Source organism: Trachurus japonicus, chromosome 7 (genome assembly GCF_045865225.1).
Source record: "Trachurus japonicus isolate A0001 chromosome 7, Traja_1.0".
NCBI lineage: Eukaryota > Metazoa > Chordata > Actinopteri > Carangiformes > Carangidae > Trachurus > Trachurus japonicus.
The window spans coordinates 1,610,171-1,632,479 of NC_140913.1; the positions used below are offsets into that span (position 1 = coordinate 1,610,171).

General features: G+C 44.8%; 1 protein-coding gene across 5 annotated transcripts in view; it reads right to left on the reverse strand.

Moving 5' to 3' along the window:
* Positions 1 to 22,309, reverse strand: part of magixa (MAGI family member, X-linked a) — a 77,276-nt gene that overhangs the window by 27,075 nt on the left and 27,892 nt on the right. For 3 of the 5 annotated variants that reach the window (XM_085780751.1, XM_085780747.1, XM_085780748.1), the window contains exons 6-16: positions 20,758 to 20,931; positions 19,325 to 19,523; positions 19,019 to 19,089; positions 17,688 to 17,855; positions 11,959 to 12,128; positions 11,743 to 11,842; positions 10,608 to 10,779; positions 7,893 to 8,535; positions 6,529 to 6,592; positions 6,217 to 6,435; positions 1,907 to 2,188 (exon numbers count right to left, since the gene is read on the reverse strand). In XM_085780751.1, coding sequence (XP_085636877.1) covers positions 1,907 to 2,188; positions 6,217 to 6,435; positions 6,529 to 6,592; positions 7,893 to 8,535; positions 10,608 to 10,779; positions 11,743 to 11,842; positions 11,959 to 12,128; positions 17,688 to 17,855; positions 19,019 to 19,089; positions 19,325 to 19,523; positions 20,758 to 20,931 — 2,262 coding nt within the window. The remainder of the gene's footprint in view (positions 1 to 1,906; positions 2,189 to 6,216; positions 6,436 to 6,528; positions 6,593 to 7,892; positions 8,536 to 10,607; positions 10,780 to 11,742; positions 11,843 to 11,958; positions 12,129 to 17,687; positions 17,856 to 19,018; positions 19,090 to 19,324; positions 19,524 to 20,757; positions 20,932 to 22,309) is intronic. The other 2 variants (XM_085780749.1, XM_085780750.1) reach the window with 2 other exon arrangements.

Consider the following 22,309-nt stretch of genomic DNA (forward strand, 5'->3'; position numbering starts at 1 on the left):
GCCAGGTACACAAACAGCTGGGGGAGGGGCTTGGTGCTGAGGGGAGGGGCCTGGTGCTAGGGGAAGGGCCTGGCAGCCTGCAGGACTCCTCACAGTCTCACCTGCAGAGGAGCTGGAACCTTGTCACAACACACAATCTGACACAATTACATAATTAGTTTGAACTCATTTACATGCAGCTCATAGTGTGTGAGCGCCCTGTGGGGCTGCAGCAGCAGGTGAGTCCTCTTTGTTGTTGTCATCATCATCATCATCATCGTCTCTCTCCTGTGATTGGCTGAGCACTATCACGTGACCAGTGCAGTAATGGCTAGAACAGCTGCTTACTCACTATTACTGATGATCCTGCTGCTCACTCCTGTCTCCATTACTGTCACCGTCAGAGAACTGTGTGTTACTGTCCAGCCTACTGATGCCTCCAAGTGTCATCACCTGATGACTGGCAAAAACACACACACACTGAGCTTGAACCTTTAGTGTAACTGACTCTGGGCCTGTCAGTATACACACTCGATCACACTTACACACTTGGGCACTTCTGCCGTCACCGGGAGCAGCATCTACATCTGATCAGTTTGACCTGTTATCACATAACTAGGCCTATGTATTTTCTCTATTGACTGAACTTTTGTGAATATTTTCATCACACTCTGTTTAATCCTGTGTGTTTTTGTTTTTTTTACTTACCGAGTTGGGCTTACACATTTGTGACTTGAATCTTGCGCATAGAGATACGTTAGGAGTAGATGAGACTGTGATCCAGCAGCACTGTTTATTAAAGGGATAGTTCACCCAAAATTCAAATTTCACTCATTATTTACTCACCCTCATGTTGACTAAGGGCTGGGAGAATTTTCAGAGTCCTCCGTGCCTTCTCGGAGTTACGGGGGGGGGGGGTCCGCGCAGCAGTATTTGTCCCTATAATGGTTGTGAACGGAGCTAACTTTTCTTCGTCCAAAAAGACACACCAAAAAATATCCAAATACCTCCATAGTGCTCGTCTGTAATGTCCCTCTTGTATTGAAGCCCCAACATGAGAAATTGTTCCGCCGGTCAGTGCAAATCACGCAAGATTTGCACTGACACAGGAAGAGCAGTGAACTGAGACACTGGGAGCTTCCGCTACAAACAAGCTTAAAATATAGACTTATTTAATTTTTTTCGGAACAATTTCTCATGTTGGGGCTTCAATACAAGAGGGACATTACAGACGAGCAGCATGGAGGTATTTGGATGTTTTTTGGTGTGCCTTTTTGGATGAAGAAAAGTGAGCCCCATTCACAACCATTATATGGACAAATACTGCTGCGCGGACCCCCCCGTACCTCAGAGAAGGCACGGAGGACTCTGAAAATTCTCCCAGCCCTTAGTCGACATGAGGGTGAGTAGATAATGAGTGAAATTTGAATTTTGTGTGAACTATCCCTTTAAAACTGTTGCTGTGCACTGTTTCTTTTGTTATGGAGTTCTTTACATGAACAGATGAAAATATCTAAGCAGACACTCCTGATGGACTCTGTTCAAAGCTTGGACATCACATAATGAATTACAAACCTGGCTGGTTCAGGTTTGTACCAGTTGCTCATGCAGAGCGCTTCAGCTCTGTTGACAAGAAGATACCCACCTTCAAACAACTAATCCTCACTCTAACCTTCTAGATGTTCATGCAAAATATGTTTGGAGAAAAGGTGTCGGAGTTGTGTTAGTGTGCACAATGGCCCAGATGACAGGCTGCACTTGTCAAGTAGGCTATGTCCTGATTGCTTCTGAATCGGCCACTTAATACATGCTGCACACTGTATGTAAATGTAGGTTCCACCAGCCAAACGTCACCAGAGTGTGTGTGTAACCAAGCGCACTCAGCCAAGTGTGTAAAGACATGGGACAGGGCGTCTCTGTGACTCACCGCCGCTGGTCACTTCCTGAGAGGCGATGACGAATCCGAAGCCTTCACCCGGCCGCCTCCTTAGCTCCACCTCCACCATCTTCCCCCCTCCCCTCCCATCCTTGGTGACTGCTCCCAGGGCTCCTCCCCCTCTGTTTGGGCCGCTCCCCCCTGAACTCTCCTCCACTCCCAGCAGATCACGGGGCTCTAACGTCAGCGTCACGGGAACCGAGTCCAAGAAGCTGGTGCTCTGGATGAGGGTCGTCGGTGGGGGCCCATTCGGTGTTTGGGCAGGAGGGGTCCCTGGAAAATCAAGAGGAGTCAGACCGATGGGGGGGGGTGCTTATGGAGAGAATTTTGTTCCTTTATCATTCAATCAAATAGAACAGATTTGAAACCAAAAAAGAGATTTCAGAGCAAAAGAGAGTAAGTTGCAGCCAAAAAATATTTATATTTATATTATTTAAAATAAACAGAACAGGTTGCAATTGAAAAAATAAATTGAGAGCATATTTCTTCAACTTCAATCAAAACTAATGTTTGTAAGTAAAAACATACGACCATTTTGCTTATAAATCAGTCCTCTTTGCTTGCAAGTTCAAAAGTTTTGTTTGCGAATTCAACTGCACTTGATGGGCGGGGCCTACGCTGGTGGATGAGAGAAGAGTTTCTATTGGTTGGTTTGACCTGGCTCGGGCGCCAGTTAGGCCTTCTGCATTACACCCACTTCTCCCTTGTGCTGCTGCTGCCTGGAGGTAGCTGATAGCCTGTTGCCCTTAACGTTTCCCATAAGTTAAATATGGTTGGCTCCAGCCTGCCGTACATTCACAACAACAGCAACAACAATACAAGTAATGAATTATAATGCCCTGCTGCTGCAAGCACACTGATTAGCAGCAACATGGTTGTCTCTGCTAGTCACTGCCTGAAAGAGGTGGGTAGAGTAGCCAAAAATTGTACTCAAGTAATATATAAGAGTATAGTTACTTTAGAATAATATTACTCAAGTAAAAGTAAAAAGTAGCCATTCAAATATTTACTTGAGTAAGAGTAGAAAGTACTTGGTGAAAAAGCTACTCAAGTAGGCTACTGAGTAACTGCTGAGTAACCTCTGATTTGTTCGTTTAATCATCAGTGCGTAAATGTAGGCCTAATCAAATACACAGAAATATAATAGCAATGAAAAAATTCAGATATTGCCAAAGAACAACATTTAACAACTAAGACAATAGCCTAAATGACTTATTTTTTATTTTTTATTTTTTAACAAAGTAACATAAATTAAGACAAATTCAGCCACAACAACTTACATAGGCCTATGAACTGTCTGAGACTAATGCCAGAACCAGGTATTTAAACCCAGAGTGGGTGGTCCTATGATTGGTTTCTAGTGAAACCAAAGTCACATGACCACACCCCGAAACTGGAGGGGTGGTCATGTGACTAGGAGTCACATGTGTGTATGGGGTTTAAACTTCCTGGGGAGGAAGAAAAATAAGATGACCTGGTGTGGTGTTTCCTCCTGAACGCTAGAGGCGCTATGAGTAAGAGTAGACAGAGCAGGAGTAGAGTAGAGAAGAAGAAGATAAGTTACTGCCATAGACTGTAAAAAGAATGGACGTAGCACCCGTGACGTCACCCATTGGTTTGGGGGAGTCTGTTTTGTGCCGCTACGGGGGTTTGAACCGCGCCATGTTGGATTCTACTTGCCATATTTGGAGCGGTGCGGCCGTTAGCCGGCCGAGAGCCCGCCCACTGGCCTAGAAGCAGTGGTCTCCGGACCTGTCACTCAACGTTTCTGCGCCCTAATTGGCCAGAACTTTTAACCTAATAACAGTAAAACGGTAGAGTTAAAAAAAAATTCACCCCCCTCAGAGTGTGTGCGGGGGTAGAAACTATCGGTTGAGACCAAAAAAATAAAATGTACCAGGCTGTAAATATGTTTTTTTAAGCTGTAAAGTCGGCTATTTTAACATGGGGCTCGATTGGAGTTGCTCCCTTCTGGAGCCAGCCCCCAGAGGAAGCCGAGGGGATTGCAGTTTTTTGAATGCGGAAGTGAGCTTCACTTCTCAGACCGACAACTGCCCCCTTGGTTACTGCCTGAAGCTACATGCAATGCTACCTGTGAATGCTACCTACGACGTCCTCCCGGTTTATTGTTTTGTATTAATAAAAGTGAGTAAAGTAAATTCACGTCTGCTTCTCCTTACGATACCGCACCTGGATGACTGAGAACCTTCACCAAAGACGGTTTATATTGAATATCTTTGCCTTCACGGACATTATCCACGACATACCAGGGCTGACGTCATCCTAATTATTTAGTAGCCGCAGTTTCTCAAATTTGAGGACGAGTGGCTGTCCTGTTTACCGCGGAGATTTTGTGTGCAGTCATGTGACTGCCTGGCTCTGTCTGATTGGTTACACGGAGGCAAACGTCGCGAGTGGCTACATCTGATTGGTGAAACGCAGTCATGTGACAGAGGCTCGGAAGTATCTCATTAAAACAAAACAATTTTCACATTAGATCTATAAGAAAAAGTAGCAAGTAGCGAGTAGCGACCGGAATGAAGCTCAATGTAACGGAGTAAAAGTACCGCTTCTTCTGAAGAAATATACTCAAGTAAAAGTAACAAGTATGCTGCATTGAAACTACTCTTAGAAATACAATTTATCCAAAAAGTTACTCAAGTAAATATAACGGAGTAAATGTGGCGCGTTACTACCACCTCTGCTGCCTGAGCAGAGTAACCTAGTGAGTGAGTGAGTTACAGGGAGGCCTATACAACATACAGTAGGGCTGTGATTTAAACATTCAGTGTTGCACGGTACTCGCGGTGCCAAAACATAGCGGTTCCTAGTACCGTGGATTACTACACTACCACTGAACGCTGTGCCAGTTTCCACTGTGTAGCGGGCTGCCGCTCCTCCTCCTCTACAGCTGTTCTAATGTAAACAAACACATGTGGCGAACTTATTCACCACGTGTGTTTGCGGCTGTCGCTACACAGTGCAAACTGTCACCGTGTTCAGCGGTAGTATAGTAATCCACGGTAGTAGTCCTGTGATGTTTTGGCACCGCGAGTACCGTGAGTACCGTGGATTACTAAACTACCGCTGAACACGGTGACAGTTTCCACTCTGTAGCGGGCTGTCTGCCGGGCATTATAATTCATTACTTGTGTGACCAATGTTGTCTGGCCTGCCCTGAGTGGGTTTCGAACCCAGGTCTCTCACACTGCAGGCGACGATGCAAACCGTTTCGCCAAGAGGTCAATGACCACTTGGCAAGTGGGTTTGCATGTCTTTTTTATTTTTTATGGGTGAGTGAGTTTAACTTTAGTACTGCAAACTGCCACACGTCATCACTTCTCCTCACTGGTACCCCGTGACTGTCAGTGGCTATACCCGCGGACCTCCGTTACACTTGTATTGTTGTTGCTGTTGTTGTGAATGTACGGCAGGCTGGAGCCAACCATATTTAGCGCAATTCATTACTTATGGGAAACGTTAAGGGTAGGGGTGTGACGATACTGTACACTCATCTTACGAAACGAGACGAGACATGAGATTGGGTTCACGAGATCGAGACAAGACGAGATTTTAAGAAAACTACAATGACAAAATATGACTGGACCAACAGACTTTTATTTTCGAGTTGTAGATGCATTTTGAAATGTTTTATTGTAACTATTTACATGCATGATGTAAGCATGAGCTTTAAATAAATTTCTTCTTCCACAAATTGAAACTAAAACTAAAATTTATAAAAGTTAAAATAAATTAAACAAAACAATTTTTTTTTTTTTTTTTTTTCAAGTGCAAACAATATTATACGCAGTGTTTTCCTCTAGGATTTTTTTTTACAGTAAGTAGTGGCAGCTACCTCCAGGCAGCAGCAGCACAAGGGAGAAGTGGGTGTAATGCAGAAGGCCTAGCTGGCGCCCGAGCCAGGTCAAACCAACCAATAGAAACTCTTCTCTCATCCACCAGCGTAGGCCCCGCCCATCAAGTGCAGTTGAATTCGCAAACAAAACCTTTGAACTTGCAAGCAAAGAGGACTGATTTAAAAGCAAAATGGTCGTATGTTTTTACTTACAAACATTAGTTTTGATTGAAGTTGAAGAAATATGCTCTCAATTTATTTTTTCAATTGCAACCTGTTCTGTTTCGATCTCCAAAAAATATTTTTTGATTGCCACTTACTCTCTTTTGCTCTGAAATCTCTTTTTTGGTTTCAAATCTGTTCTACTTGACTGAATGATAAAGGAACAAAATTCTCTCCATAGGGTCTCTCAAGGACTCCCAGCATCAGGCAGCGCAGGACTTACCTTGGTGGGTCCCTGAGGCCAGCGGGTGGCCCTCCTGGGGGCTCTCCAGGGCCAAACCAGCCTGGCTGAGTGGGGGGACGCTCCCCACCAAGGCACCCGTGGACGGGGAAGGCAAGTCAGCTGAGGTGGGCGGGTGGGACGAGGTGGGGGTGGCCCCGCTGTGAGGGGAGGGGAGGGGCTTGTATAGGTTGGGGGTAATGACGGGAGAGAGGGTGAGACCTGGGGGGGAGAGAGTTAACAGTTTGGATTGTTTTCACAGAGACAGGAGCAGAAGTCACGATGGAGCGGACATTAAACAGGGGGGAGTCGTACCTCCTCTGTAGACCAGCAGCACCACCTCTCCCTGTTTAGTGTGATCCTGCAGGATTCTCTGGACCTGAGGGAGGAAACAGTTCAAGTGTGATGTATTTTAAAGAGTTTCAAGCTAAAAGTCATTTGGTAAATGTGATTTGTGTATTTACAGCAGTTGAAAGTTTCTAAGGTTAAAAATCATCATTGAACAGTGCATTAAAATGTAATTAATTTTTATTGGGAGTTTAAATGTGGGGATTTTCAACTTACTTTCAAGATTGAAAAATTAGGTATTTGATTTTGATATCTGAGTTATTATGGTTTTATTGGGTTACATTTTTCTTGAACTTCTATTTGTGGTTGTATTTTAAGGTTTTTCACCTGCTTTTGGCCTCGACAACTTTCAAAATAAAAGAAAGAAAAGAAATAATTGATTCTTGGTCATTAAGTGAATTCCAGTACAAATCTTCTGAAGCAAGCTGCCTGTTCAAGTGGGGGAAGCTGCAGGTTAAAAAGAGTGAGGGCCACTTGACACTCGTAGTTACTATTTCTGATAGATCTTAATGGAGACTTTCCCATGCTTACACACTAAAACGATATGCATAGCACAAATATTTAAACTGACACACGTCAGTCTCCAAAACATTTACACATTTTCTGCTTTACACATGTTTTGCAATTCAAAATGTCACTTTTTAAATGCACTGAACACGGCTCTCTGCATAAGACACTCTTGACATAAAGTCACATTTCAAAACACTGCCATTCAAAATGACACTACATGAGCTAATTGGTCAATATATGTGCCACCTGGCCAAACACCTCATTGGTTAATTGTTACTACTTCAATCAGGAAGGAAGCACTAAAAGTCGTAAGTCGTGACTTGAAGTCATAACTTACGGGTTCAAAAGCCTGCCTGGAACGCAGCACAAGAACCACGAGTGTACTTTCTTAGGTTAAAGCAGAAGTAAGCGATCCGGTGGTTTTGGCTAACTTCCTGTCAGCAGATGGAGTTAGCAGCCCCCGTCCTCGTCCCTACGTCACCACCTTCACGCGCATCCCTTGGCTGCACACACAGAGAGGACCGCCCCTTTATGCTGTTCTCTCTCCTCATTGGATAAAGGTTGTAGGATACAAGGAAAGTTTTCTCCTCGGCTTACAGCAGAGCAGAGTGACTGACAGACCCGTGTTTCAGACCAAACACTCTATATAAGTGATTGCTGTCGGAAGATATAACTATTTAAGACTTATATTAACACAAACATTCCGCTTACTTCTGCTTTAATGTCATGTTCATTTCAGAGGCTTTCAAATTTAAAATCTTTACCACTGACCAATCACAGTTTCACTCCAGGATCCAAACATATTCCATATGAAGTTTTACCTGGGAGAAGCTGAGGCTCTGGACGTCGGCTCCATTGATCTTCACTATGGTGTCCCCCGGCTGCAGGGAGGGGCACTGCCTTCGATCCCAGACCCGCCTCACCACCGCCAGCTGACCCCCTTGGCCCCCAGCTGTTACGCTGAACCCCAGGCCCCCACCCTCGCTGCGCCCCAGGGCCACCGGTACAAGCTCTCCACCGGGGGCCGACGCCGGTGACCCAGCCCCAAGGGGGAGCGCAAATCCTGGGCCTCGGGAGGCCGGGGGGGGCACTTGGTGACTGGCTGGACACCCGTTAAAGCCACAGGGTGGGATGTCTCTGGGTGGGGTTGGAGCCAGGGAGGTCTGGGGCATCGGCGGCCGGTGTATAGGGTGGGCTGGGGGTGTGGAGGCCGCGGGGGGGTTGTTGTTGTTGTTGACGACTCCGGTGGGACTCGGGGAGCTCTGGTGGGGGCCCGTCTCTGGCTGAGAGAGGGGCAGTTTGGACAGAGTGTGGGACGACGAGGACACGATGGGGAGCGTAGAGGAGAAGATGGGGAAGGTGGTGGTAGACTGGTCGCTCTCTGACGACTTGGAGCTCTGATGGTGGAGGGAGGAGGAGGAGAGGGCGGGGAGAGTGCTGCTGTTGTAGCGAATCAGTGAAGACCTGTGAGGAAGAGGAAGAGGAGGGAGCGGGGACAGGAAATACTTTTTAAAAATGTATTACACAATTATCAAAACCTTACGGCGTGTTCACACCGGGCGTGAGGCGAATTTTTCGCACGATAAGATTACATACAAAGTCAATGTACAGACGCGAATGGACGCAAATTTGTGCCAGCAGCGCGAATGACTTGAATGGTGTGGCGCGAATGAAGCGAAAACGCGAAATTCGCCCGTTCGCTCGAGTTCAAAATATTGAACTCAAGCTAAATATTCGCGTGAATGCCGCGAGTAAAAACAAATATTCCAGCGGGCAAATTCGAGCGAGAAGAGCGAGGTGAATATTTTACTCGCGCCCAGTGTGAACGCACCGTTAACTCTTTCGCGACCACACTAATTGCTCAGCACATCCGCTCCGGACCACATGTTTTTGGCTATTTTTTACCTTTTTTCTCACATCGAACCGAACTCTGTACATCACCTAGAAACAAACGGTTTTCACGTGGTTGAAGAGTGACTTTCCAACGTGCTCCTCGAAAAAACGGTGAGTTTTTCCGCCGTTTCGTTCGTGAGTACGAAGGAGAAGAAGAGAGCTGGGTTTCTCCAAAAACGGAGCTCCCGCTCTAGTTTCAGAGAAAAATGCACTTTTGTGTCAAGTGGCAATCGGCTCATTTTACCGCTACTCTGCAGTGTGGCATGTCTCCCAAATCATTTCTACAGCTAAATAAGTATATTTGTAGGCAAATCTGGGGGGTGTGGCAGTGTGGAGTGCAGCGGTGCGGGTCTCTGGCTGCAGCGGAGCAGCTCCGTGACACTCCTGTGTGACTGGCCGCCGGTGGGTGGTATGTTGTTAATTAGTTTTTTGGGAAAAAGCCTGCCTTTTGGGAAAAAGCCTGCGTGTCATTCCACTGGAATGACACGGTGCGCCCGGTGGATGCATTCCACAAATTAACATTGTTTATTTGTTTACAGACAAACAGACACAGACACACACACACACGGACAGACAGACAGACACAGACACAAAGCGCTCTGACTGACGGACCAAACCATCAGCCACTGCACACGTTGTGCGATGTACCGCAGCACACGCTGATTGTCTTGAATGGGGGTGCTGCATTGCTACAACGTGCGGGATGGCGACGATTGGAGCAGAGACAGATTATAAGGAAATCGGGGAGTGACGCGTGAACAGCCAATCATCTTACAGACACGTGCTCTCTGTCTGGCTCATCTTATCACTGGACCCTACGAGTGACAGCGAACAGCCAATCATGTAACAGCTGTGTAGCTTGGTTGCAGCACCATCGCCATGTTAGTTTGTTTACAACGGAACACCTGTAGAACATGTGGACTATTATTGTGCGTCTGAATCAGTGACGGCAATAACTAAGTAGCGAATTAACTAGCGTCGGTCCACCACTATCTCACTATAAACTCCAGGCATTACGTTATCGGGATTTTATTATCGGCCTATAAACCGATAACGATATGGACAGATATTACATTGTTATGCTAATATCGGCCAATATTATCAGTCAGCTGGTATTATCAGAAATCCCTAATAACAACCACATCGGTCACATAAGCACAATGTCAGCCTCACACTTTTTGAAAAACACTAAACACAGTGATGTATGTGATAATGTCACTTCTTTGCAACTCCAAAGCACTGATTATCAAATGATCACACCCATGAGCCAATTGGTTAAACACAACCATCAGGTGCATAAACACAGGGTTGTTTACAGTAATGGCATATGAAACATGTCTGTTTCCATATGATAACAAAATGTGATTTTTGTAAAGTAGTGTATAGTTTTTACAAGAGTGTTTCATTTTGGAAAAGATCTGAGGTGTTCTGCTAATTGGGTGTATGGTTGTGCTAATTGTATGTAGTGTTTTGACAAACCGGACCCAGTTTTCAAAGTCATGCTTAAGTAATCGAAAAAAAAAAACTGTAAGACTTGGTAATAGTATAACAGTCATTCATCTTCTGTACTGCTTATCCTACTAGGCTCTCAGCTGACTGGGGCCTCTGCTGTCAGAACTTACAAAGCTGATAGCAACACTGACCTGGAAGTTCCAGCGTTGGACAAGCCACCATCAGAGTCACTGTGATTGGCTGCTATCCTGTCTGGAGGGGGAGGTGGACCCAGTGGGGCATCAGAGGAAGTGGGGGTGGGTGGGCCTGTCAACCCGTTAGTCATCGGCTGAGCAGTGTAGGAGGGCGGGGTTTGTCCCAGTCCTAGATTTGAGTATGGAAAAGATAGAAGACAGATAATTATTAATCAATTCATACAAAATAAATAATAAATAGACAAATGTATATATGGATTTATAGATGGATAAAGTACAGGTTAAAATTATGATATTTAAAGGAATAGTTCACCCAAAATTGAAATTGCACTCATTATCTACTCACCCTCATGTGGACTAAGGGCTGGGAGAAGTTTCAGAGTCCTCCGTGGCTTCTCTGAGTTACAGGGGGTCTCGGCGTAGCAGTGCATGTCCATATAACGGTTGCAAATGGATACCAACTGTCTTCGTAACAAAAAGACACACCAAAAAACATCCAAATCCCTCCATGCTGCTCGTATGTAATGTCCGTCTTGTATTGAAGCCCCGAAATGCAAAATTGTTCCGAAAAAAATTAAATAAGTCTATATTTCAAGCTTGTTTGTAACGGAAGCTCCTCTTCCTGCTCCGTCCAAATCTCGCGAGATTTGGATGGACGGCATTTCGGGGCTTCAATACAAGACGGACATTACATACGAGCAGCATGGAGGTATTTGGATGTTTTTTGGTGTGTCTTTTTGTTACGAAGACAGTTTGTATCCATTTGCAACCGTTATATGGACATGCACTGCTACGCCGAGACCCCCTGTAACTCAGAGAAGCCACGGAGGACTCTGAAACTTCTCCCAGCCCTTAGTCCACATGAGGGGGAGTAGATAAAGAGTGCAATTAGAATTTTGGGTGAACTATTCTTTTAAAGCAGGAACTCATGAAATCAGACTCAGTTACAGAAGCTAGAGGGGAGAGACAGGAAGTGATGTCATGACTCTGATTCAACAAAGTAGACATCCATCCTTTCTAAGTGGTTGGTGTTTTTCAGGTTGGATGTGAACCAGCCTCTCTGGGTGTTTGGGTTAACGTTTTTACTGTGTGAATTGTGTTTGGTGTTTGGGGGCTGGTGTGGTGGAGCGACCTGGCGTGCTGCCGTTGGCGTCCAGCGAGCAGCTGTAGGTCAGGTGTGTCAGGCCTCGGTTCAGGGTGGGGGGATTGGAGGGCTCGCTGGGGGTCTGTGGCTATGAGATGAGTCGCATACAAGGTTAGTGATTAATTCAAGGACACATGACTCTGTTTATACAAAGAGCAATGATTACATAAAACAACTGTGAAGCAGAAAAAAAGCGAAGCGCACCGTCTCCAGACTCTGCTTGGGACAGCCGTCGGGGTTGTAGAGCATGGGGTATCCTCTCCTCAGCACCACGTCCACACTCTGACCCATTGGCACTGACTTCAGCATCTCCACCACCTCTTTATGAGAACGACCCAGCACGCAGCTGTCGTTAATGTAGACCAGGATGTCGGCTGCAGGACCACAGACCAGGAGAGCAGGTTAGCATGTCACAGTCTGACAGGAGCAGTGACATGAAGAAGAACTGAGTAAGCTCACATAAAGCTGCGTTCACACCGGACCTTTTGTTTTTAGAACGAGCGACGAGTTTACATGTTAAGTCCAGGGGTCTTCAACGTTTTCCAGGCCAAGGACCCCCAAACTGATGGAGAGATGGAGCGGGGACCCCCTACTTATATATATTGTATCCACCACTTTCCGGAGAACGACGCTGGGTGTCGCCATGACACTCCATTCATTACATTTTAGATTAACGTTAGCTGGGCTAACCGTTAGCTGTTAGCAGGGTCTTCAATACCTCAATAAACAGCCCATAACATTTTTTTTTCCAGCGGATATCCTAGTTACAACATGACTGAGCTAAACTGGAGTAGTTTCATGTCGTTTCCGACAACGGGAGGGTTTTGACAGCTGACGTCCTGATGTTGGTTTGCTGCTGCTGTTGGCTGTAAGCGGCAGCGAAGCTAACGGCTACGATAGCCATGACTAGTTGCAGAGGCGTGCACACAGAAGTGGTGGTGTTTGTTCGGTAATTCGTTTTCTAGACTTAACAAACATCAGATTAGTCAGGGCAGTTTTGGCAGCCCGGAGCCCCCGCATTTGGTGCCAACGCCTACCAGTTAGCCGCTCGCTAGAATGCTACTACGGGGTAAAACCATGGATGTATTATATTCATGGATGTATTATGATTATATTACGGGTAAAACGGAAGTTGAAAACCGACTTCCGTTGTTATGTGACGCAATGGATCATGGGAAAATAAAGTGGTGGATAAAATGTGTTTTATATCAGAGCCAGTCTATTGACGAGCCTTGCCACTCTCCATTAGCCCCATTGTATCGAACTTGGTTGCAGTTCCACCAGAATTCCACTAGGAGTGCTCGCGGGCGAGTGCAGAATGAATGGGGCCCTATGGAGCTAGAAGGCTAAATTTGTCCCTTTCACCTGGTAATAGTCAAAAAATCGCAAATATTGTTGTATTTTCTGCAAGATCAATATGGATTATAGGTTAAAAGTGAAATTGTTGAGAAGTTTTGTCCTTTCGATTTCCTATAGGTTGGGCTGTTGTTGCCCATAAAACGCTAGCATTCTGCTAATGAATGCTGATTGGTCAGTGACGGACTTGCGACCATTTACGACCAGAGATCCCACCTGATGACACAATAGCTGTAAAACGGGCGAAAAGCTGTTTTATTTCCTTCTGTAACGCTGTTATTATGCACTTTATTAAAGCAGAAGTAAGTGGTCCGGTCGTTTTCGCTAATGCTGCGTTCCAGGCAGGCTTTTGAAATCGTAAATTACAGCTTCAAGTCACAACTTACGACTTTGTAGCGTTCCAGGCAACCCACTCGTGTTTTTCCGACCTGTTTTACCGGTGAAAGTCACTATAACGGCCACTCGTAACTTCCGACTGGTGAACTCTTACCAGATCGAACTGGTACCACTTCACGGTCGGAAAAATACGAGTTTCCTTGAACGCACCATAACAGTCCTCGTCCCTACGTCGCCACATTCACGGCGTTCCTTGGCTGCACACACAGCCCTGCATGCCGTTCTCTCTCCTCATTGGATAAAAACTGTAGGATACGATAAATGTTTTCTCCTCGACTCAGAGCAGAGCAGAGTGACTGACAGACCCGTGTTTCAGACCAAACACTTTATGTAAGTGATTGCTGTCGGAAGATATAACTATTTAAGACTTATATTAACACAAATATATCACTTACTTCTGCTTTAACTTTTAATATTTTTTCAAGCGAGAAAGTAACTGTTTAGTCCCCCAATATATCCAAATGACGGCTGTTTAGAAGTCTGCTCCAATGTTTTCGGAGAAGTGAAGCTCCACCTGTGGAGCAATGACCGGGACATCACAGCGGCAGCAGCCGGTCTGCTGACGTGCTCGGTCGGCCTACCTCTGTCGTCGATCCCGGCAGAGAAAACGGTCGCTAATTAACTTACCCGTAGGGTTTTAGAGGTTTACCACCGGCTGGTTAAATTCTTTTTAGGAGATAAATGTTGGTCTCATTGATGAAATCTAACAATTGTAGCAGTAGCATTAGTTTATTGTTTGAATGAAAAGTGAAGCTTCATGTGTGTATTGGACAGAGAGCAGCGCTAACATGGTTACGGTCCGCGGTTCCGTAGACGGGCTGGACGGGCTGTCATCGTGCTCTGAGGTGACTCAGAAGTTGTCTGTGACGTCATCATGTTTTTTGAACAGCTTTTTAGAACAGAAAAGTGAACTTAAAAAATCCAATATTCAGCCAAGTGCATTTTATTGCTTCCCCCTTTTGATAATAATATTCAAATTACTTGACAAAAAATTATTTCCAGAGAAAAGTGGATTTTTAGGGGTGTATCCCCATTGACTCCCATTCATTCTGCACTCGCCTGCGAGCGCCCCCACATGGACAGAGACGTGTTCTGAAAACCCGGAAGTTGGACGAGAGTGGCACTTCTCCTCAATATTAGAAATTCTCTGTTTATATTAACTGCCATATAGAGAGCCTAAGCGGAAGCAGGAAGTAACGGTCACCATGGGACCTCAACTCTGAAAAACTATCCATGCAAGTGAACGGGACTGAAAGTTTTATTTCGTGATCCGATTGAATTGCGCCATGAGAAAAAAAGATGTCCTCTACCTGTTTAAAACATCACGTTTCATGCCGAGAAATCAGCAGTTTGTTGTAAAACTATTGTAAAATAAAATTCGGAAGAATCCGTAACCAGAAAGACTACAAGTCGCGTAGGTGACGTCACACACCAAATGCCGCCCTTTCCCGTGTCAGTTGGTGACGTATTTTTTGTGGGACACCAGATCTGTAGTCCGTAGAGCGTCGTCACACAAAATACATTCTTCTGTTGCCGTTTTATGATAAACTGCTTTTTTCCCCGGATGAAACGTGATGTTTTAAACAGGTAGAGGTCATATTTTTTTCTCATGGCACAATTCAATCGGATCACGAAATAAAATTTTCAGTCCCGTTCACTTGCATAGATAGTTTTTCAGAGTTGAGGTCCCATGGCGACGTTACTTCCTGCTTCCGCTTAGGCTCTCTATTCTGAACTATAAGTCTCGCTTTTTTTGGTGGTCATGCCACTCCTATATTTCGAAGGGACTTAAAAAAAAAAAAAAAAAAAGCCATGTCATAGATCTACAGTATGATCACAACAGGTCACAACTACGCTTGTGGTAACTGAACGCTGCTACTGCACCAATGAAAGAATTACTAAACCATAAAAAGAGAACACAAAGCAGTGTTTCCCCTACTGTGTTTTTTTTTCTCATGCATTCATTTTGAAGGGCAGCTGGAGAGAGACGGGGGGCGCGGAGAGAAAGTGAGAGGGGGGGTTGACACGCAGCGATGGGACTGTTGGAGGGTCGCTGCAGAGGCCGTGCTCTACCAAGACATATGACGCTCGCAACTCACCCCCAGTCGTCAGCGCCGCGGTCACCGGAGCTGATTCTGAGAACATTTCCACCGGGCGCACCGTGTCATGTCTCGGTTCCACGGAGCGTTTCAGTGACGGCCTGACGCTGCTTCATTACTGCTGCGCTATGAGCAGACGCGGCGGCGCGTAAATGTCACCGTTGTGTGAGTGTGTGCTGTTAATTAACGAGTGTGTGGAGAATGAAAACTAAAGTCCCATCGTTGTGACGGTTCAGGGGCCGAGTGTCACAGCACCAGTGACAGTGGTGTGTGTGTGTGTGTGCCCGCGCCCGCGCCCGCGATCGGGCTGATTCTAGAGGGGGGTGGGGGGGAGTGAGCAAGAGAGAGCGAGAGAGAGACGGTGTGCCGTGTTTGTATCGGATACAATACAAAGGCTCCTGACACCTATATTATAGGAAAACAAAGGACTTGTATGTAAAAATCCAAAATTAAGCTGCAGGGAACACCCCTATATTCACAATGGATCTTTTTTTCATAACTTCCATTTGTAACTTTTTTCATATTTTTTTTTTTCCCTCAACCAAAACTTTCGCGACCCCCCCTGCAGTACCTCCGCGGACCCCCTAGGGGGCCCCTGTTGAAGACCTCTGTGTTAAGTCAATGCAAACGAGTGATTGAGCGTTTAATCACCCAGGCGAAAAATCGCTAGGGCTCCGAGCGACAGCGACGGAGCGTTTTTTCGCTCTGTCGCTCAAGATGAGAAATCCCAACTCTCCGGCCGTCAGTCGCTCGTCGCTCAGCGCTGATTGGCTGCCATAATCCCGGTGGTGCTGGTGTAAACAGAGACACATGGCAGTGGGCATGACAGTCGGAAACTAGCCGTTGGCTAACACTGGCACTTTTACATTTTATTATGTCCATTAATGTGCATTGTCTTCCTTAAATAAAAATAAAATAAATAAATAAAATAAAAGCGAAAATGCGAGTCTGTGGCTCTGTGCCAAATTTTTTTGGAGCGATACGAGCGACAGCGACAAAAATAAAAAGTCTGGTGTGAACGCACCTTAACATTCCTCCAGTCTGCAGATACAGAGCTGTAGTGGAGGTGGCCCTGGTTTAGGGTGACGTGTTGCTCCTGCTCCTGCAGCTTTAAATAAATGACCTTGCTTGAATAATACATACAGTTGTGTGTCTACACCGCATGCGTGTGTGTGTGGCTCCATGTTCATCGGACGTACAGTGGCAATGACCTGGTTTCCTGCATTAGCTGATCATGAAATGTGATATGATGTAAGGCACAAGAGTGTTTCTATTGATGTTCAGTGACTGTTTCCAGCCTGCACTGCTTTTTGCATATTTTATCTGTGAGACATGAACATGTGCAGGATATGAAAGCAAATTTGTCATTGAGATTTCAAACACTGTTTATCTATTTTTCATTCCATCTTAAAGTTTTCTATTTATTTATTATTTATCTATTTAAAAGTTTTTCTAAGTTTTTTTCTATTAAAATGATGTTATTCCCCTATTCCTCTGTGCCGTTGAGCAGTACCACACAGAGCCTCATTTTCCCAAGAGTATTCATGAACAAACACTGTGTGTGTGTGTGTGTTACATTCCTGACTTCTGTGCACGTGAGCAGGTCTGACAGTCTGGGAGAGAAAAGAGGCTGTGTGTCGGCGAGATTAAAGAATTGGTGTGTGTGTGTGTGTGTGTGGATTAGTTGTAGCACATCATGACATCGTGGTCCCAAGGTCCTAGCCTGTTAAGAGCAGTCGTCATGGCAATGATAATAAACACCTGGTTGTGTGTCATCGGTTGTTGGTCAGGAAAAGGAAAAGGAAAAGAAACAGTGATGATCAGTTTCACATGGGAATCAGAGCAGTTTCCACCACCTGTCAGCTGACCTCAGAACGGCCACGGACACTAGAGGGCGCCGTACAATAAAACCCAGATGAACTGTGGATGTCTGGATGTCTTATCACAGACCTTCACATGACACATGACAGACTGTGACATGATTGGCTGCAGAAGTCAGTGACATGGTGAAAGGCTGTGCACCTGGCAGCAGCAGCAGTAGAACCTTCAGCAGGATCAGCAGCAGCATGACCAGATCAGTACCTGTGTTGAGAGCCGGCGGTCCTCCTGGTGTGACACTGTACACCTGGAGAAACTCCCGTGGTCGACTTCCTCCGACGATGTTGAACCCGAAACCTCGAGGTCCTTTGGAGAGTCGGGTGTGGATGGAGTAACCCTTTAACTGACTGGGCTCGTCTGTGAACTCCGGGACTGACATAGAGGACAAGACAAGAAGTGAGAGGACAGGAAGGCTTAAAGAGATAGTTCAAAAGCCATAATCCCTATAGTCCCTATAGAAGTAGGTTTGTTACCTTTTAATTGTCGGTGCAAGCTATTTTTAGAACGGCGGAGCAGAGCCGCTCTAAAAACAGCTTGCAGCGACAATTAAAAGGTAACGAACCTTCTGCTAAAACTATAGGGATTGTGGCAATGGGCCAATTTGCCAAAATGTTGAACTATCCCTTTAAGTAAGGACATTAGACAACAACAGATGAAAGCTCATCAAAAGACATAGGGGTCAGTAGAAGACAGTGGAGTGGACATTGGTAGAAGACACTAGAAGACAGTAAGAGAAACCCCCCCCCACCACCACCACCCCCCCACAGTGTTCACGGAGGTGGAAACTATCGGTAGAGTCCAAAAAAATAAAATGTACCAGGCTGTAAATATGTTTTTTTAAGCTGTAAAGCCGGCTAACATGGGGCTCAATTGGAGTTGCTCCCTTCTGGTCCCAGCCCCCAGAGGCCGCCGGGGTACTGCAGCTTTTTGAACGCAGAAGTGGTCTTCACTTGTAGAACCCACAACTCCCCCCTTGTTCCATCTGCCTGTCCATCAACCTGATGGCAGGCTGATGGACAGTGGAAGATGCAGTAGAATAAAGCAGAACCCATCTGTGAATCTGTGCTGCCCCCTGCTGGCTGCTGCTGTAAAAATAAAAGGCCCAACAGGAAGAGCATTGGTCTGGTCCTGACTCTAGATCAGTTTGAATGAATGAATTTTATTTATTTCGGTATATATCAAGCTTATATAACCGAAAGTGTGTAGGTTGAAGCCAAAGCTTATATACCCCTACCCCTTTAATGTTTAATGTGTCAGCACAAATCAACTTTCATCCGACAGTAAATGCAGTCACAATCTGATCGATATGATCTGATCATTACAATGTAATTATTATACTGTAATAATTGTGACAAAAAGAACATTATAAACGTATTGTGATCAGTAACAGATGACCAATGCAGCAGCAGCTGGAAGGTGGTGCCAAGTGACTTTAGATCAATCAATCAATCAATCAATCAATCAATCAATCAATCAATCAATCAATCAATCAATCAATCAATCAATCAATCAATCAGATAAGAAGATAAACTTACGTTCTGTACAGGTAGTCATCTCTTTGTTCTGAGTTCGAGGATCCAGCCAGCTGGTTGTCTTTAAGTTATGACTGACAGAGACACATCATCATCATCATCATCATCATCATCCTCATCATCATCATCCTCATCATCATCATCATCATCATCATCATCATCATCATCATCATACAGAATGAATGCTGGGTAGGATTTGTTCAGTCTTTTCTCTTCCTGGTTAGTTTTTTTTTTTACTGAACATGAAAGGTCTAATCAGCTGACTATTGATGTTTGAATCGATTAATGATCACTGATAGAGACACTGACTCGATGTAGTACGGCTCTCCTGAATCACTGTAGGCCAGCTCCCAGTTTTCAGGCAGGGGACCACCTGCTCCTCCTGCTCCTCTTCCTCTCCCCACTCCTCTTCCTCCTCCTCCGTTCTCCAGCGGCTCCCGACTCCCCACCGCCGTCTCCCAGGACTGGTTGAGAGGCAGGGTGCTGGGCGGGGCTCCAGCTGAACCTGCTGATAGAGAGAGATAGAGCGTGCATGTGTATGTGTGTGTATATGAATTTGAATGAATGAATGAATGAATGAATTTATATTTATTTGCGTGTAGTGCACCAATTAAGGCGCCCAGCCTATAAGGGCTTACAAGACACATTATCATCATATTTAGACACCAAACAAAATCATCAGAGCACAGACAAAACCAAACAAAAACAAAAACCACATGGAATTCACATAAATAATTCATTAATTTATAATTTTAATAATTAATTTTACTTTTTGACCAGGCACTTTTTTATGAAAGCAGCTCTAGTAAAGACTTCTTTTCTGAAGAACCATTCCAACTTTACCTCATCATCAACCCAAAACAACTCAGGTTTCACATTTTGCATTTTCTGAAACAAAAACTGCCTGGCTTTGTCATATAACGGACAATGAAACACAAAATGCAGTTCATCCTCAATTACATTTTTTTTTTTTGGGCTTTTTTGATAGCACAGTGAGATAGACAGGAAAGGGGGAGGCAGAGAGAGGGGGAATGACGTGCAGGAAAGGTCGGCGGGATTCGAACCGGGGACGCCTGCGTTGAGGACTGTAGCCTCCACATGGGGCGGCCGCTCTAACCACTGCGCCACGCACCGCCCCTTCATCCTCAATTACATTTAAATTACATAATGTGCATAGTCTTTCATCCTCAGGTACTGAGTTAAACCTACCAACTTCTATTGCCAGAGGGAGAATCCCAGCACATAAAGATCTCTTGGATCTATCCAATGGCAAAGTCATATAGGGTTCTGAACAATATACGTTTTTCAATTGGCAATAGGTTCTGAGCTTTGGTTTAAACCAGATATCATTAGCCCATTTTTCTTTATACTCAAGAATTAACTTGTGTTTCACAAAATTAACATTTCAACGCAAACCATTAGTGAAAATATGTTGTTGAGCCTCACTAAAAATAGCTTTCATGATGTCACGATACCAAGGATAGTTATGTGTTTTATCCCAGTTAAAGACTTTTTTGGCTATTCTATCCTCTGGCATAGAAGACAAGCGATTCCAAAGCCTGAGCATTTCCCCTTTCTGTTTAATCAAACAGGGTTCCCAGCCCATGTCACCCTGGAGAGCCAGAGCAGGAGTAAATTTATGCACACCTAGAAAACAACGAATAGCTCGACTTTGAATAGCATTCAGCCTGTATACCTTTCTGTGTGTGTGTGTGTGAAGTATAAACTCTGTGTGTCTCTACCCGACAGTCCACTGTCCTCCTCACTGTTGTCCCCCTCCTCCACAGCTTTCTCCAGGTTGCTTAGAGACTTGCTCCTCGTCCTGAAGTTCCTCAGCAGGTTTCGATGCTCCTGGTATGTGATTGGTGGACTCTCTGGACCGATGTGGACGGGGCGGGGCGTCCCGTAGTAGTTTCCTGTGATTGGAAGGAGAAACAGAAGAAGGGATGAGCAGGAACGCAGTGCTTGGATTGGTCAGTGACAGACAGTGACACCTGATGCTCAGGTTAAACTTCTAGTCCATATGATCAGATTGAAAATCAATATCAAAGAGAAAAGTTGAAAAAAACTCAAAGCCTCTGATCAGCCTCTGTCACTTCATTTAGTGTGAACACAGATATTTATGTGTGAATTCAGCTTCTATTTTAGTCACATGAATCCCATCAGATTAATACTGAAGGGACCGGTGGGGGTGGGGGGCAGAGAGACAGACACACACATGGTGGGTTAAAGAGAGAGAGAGAGAGAGATGTAGGACAGAGTGAAGCAGGTTTGGTGTTTGAGGTTTGAAGGATTAGAGACATAAAATCCTCTTTCCTCCCAAACACTGTTCATTCAACGTCTCTACGCACTGCACAAAATAACACACACAGACACACACACACACACACACACACACACACACACACCTGTCGCCTTCTCACCTGAGGAGGAACACCTGTCCTGACCTGTACATATAATGATGACACTGTATATATGACACCTTGTCACTGCTTCATCCACATTAGTGTCAAGTTACCGGAGCAGTGAGACCAGCTTCCTGGTTTTTACTCTGACTTCTTTTTTCTTTTCTTTTTTTTTTACATTTTAAAAAGCTGTGTGAATCTGAGAGAATGTGTATTTGAAAATAAAAGACAATTAGAGCAGATAAACGCATCTGATGTTCATCAGCTCTGTTGAGTGTAATTCACCATAGAAGCGCAGTGATCCGCTGATTTGATGATCAGAAGACAGAAGATTCCATGACTTAAAGGTACAATATGTAAGAAATCTAAAGCAACTGGTTGTAAAATTGTCCTAATATGTCACAGTCAGAGACTCAGGAATAATGTTCATATAACATACTGAACTCACCAACAACAATCCTACAGCCAAGATATTCCCATTAAAAAAAATTTTTTTTTGTTTATGTTTTGAATTTCTATGGTTGGTATGTGTCACCACCCAGCGCTTTCTCCCAGTCACAGCGTCTGTGGCATTTCAGCCTCCGGGTTGCCAGTTAGCTTCCACTGAGCTGCAAATACGGTTGGGAGATAAAACCACATCGTGAAAAAAAAAGATTGTGTTCTATTATCGGTTATTATAGTCATATTTCCTTGATATCACATGGTAGAAATTATTTTTTATTTTTTTAGAAATAAAAAAGCAGGCTTGTCGCTCTGCCTTTTAATACACAGCTTGTTGTGAGCTATAGCCTAGTTAGTTTCAGCTGCTGCTAACGCTAAGCTAAAGGGAAGAATTACAAAGTGAAAGTTAGAAAAGAGGGAGGAAATGTGGCGAAATGGAGCCGATGGT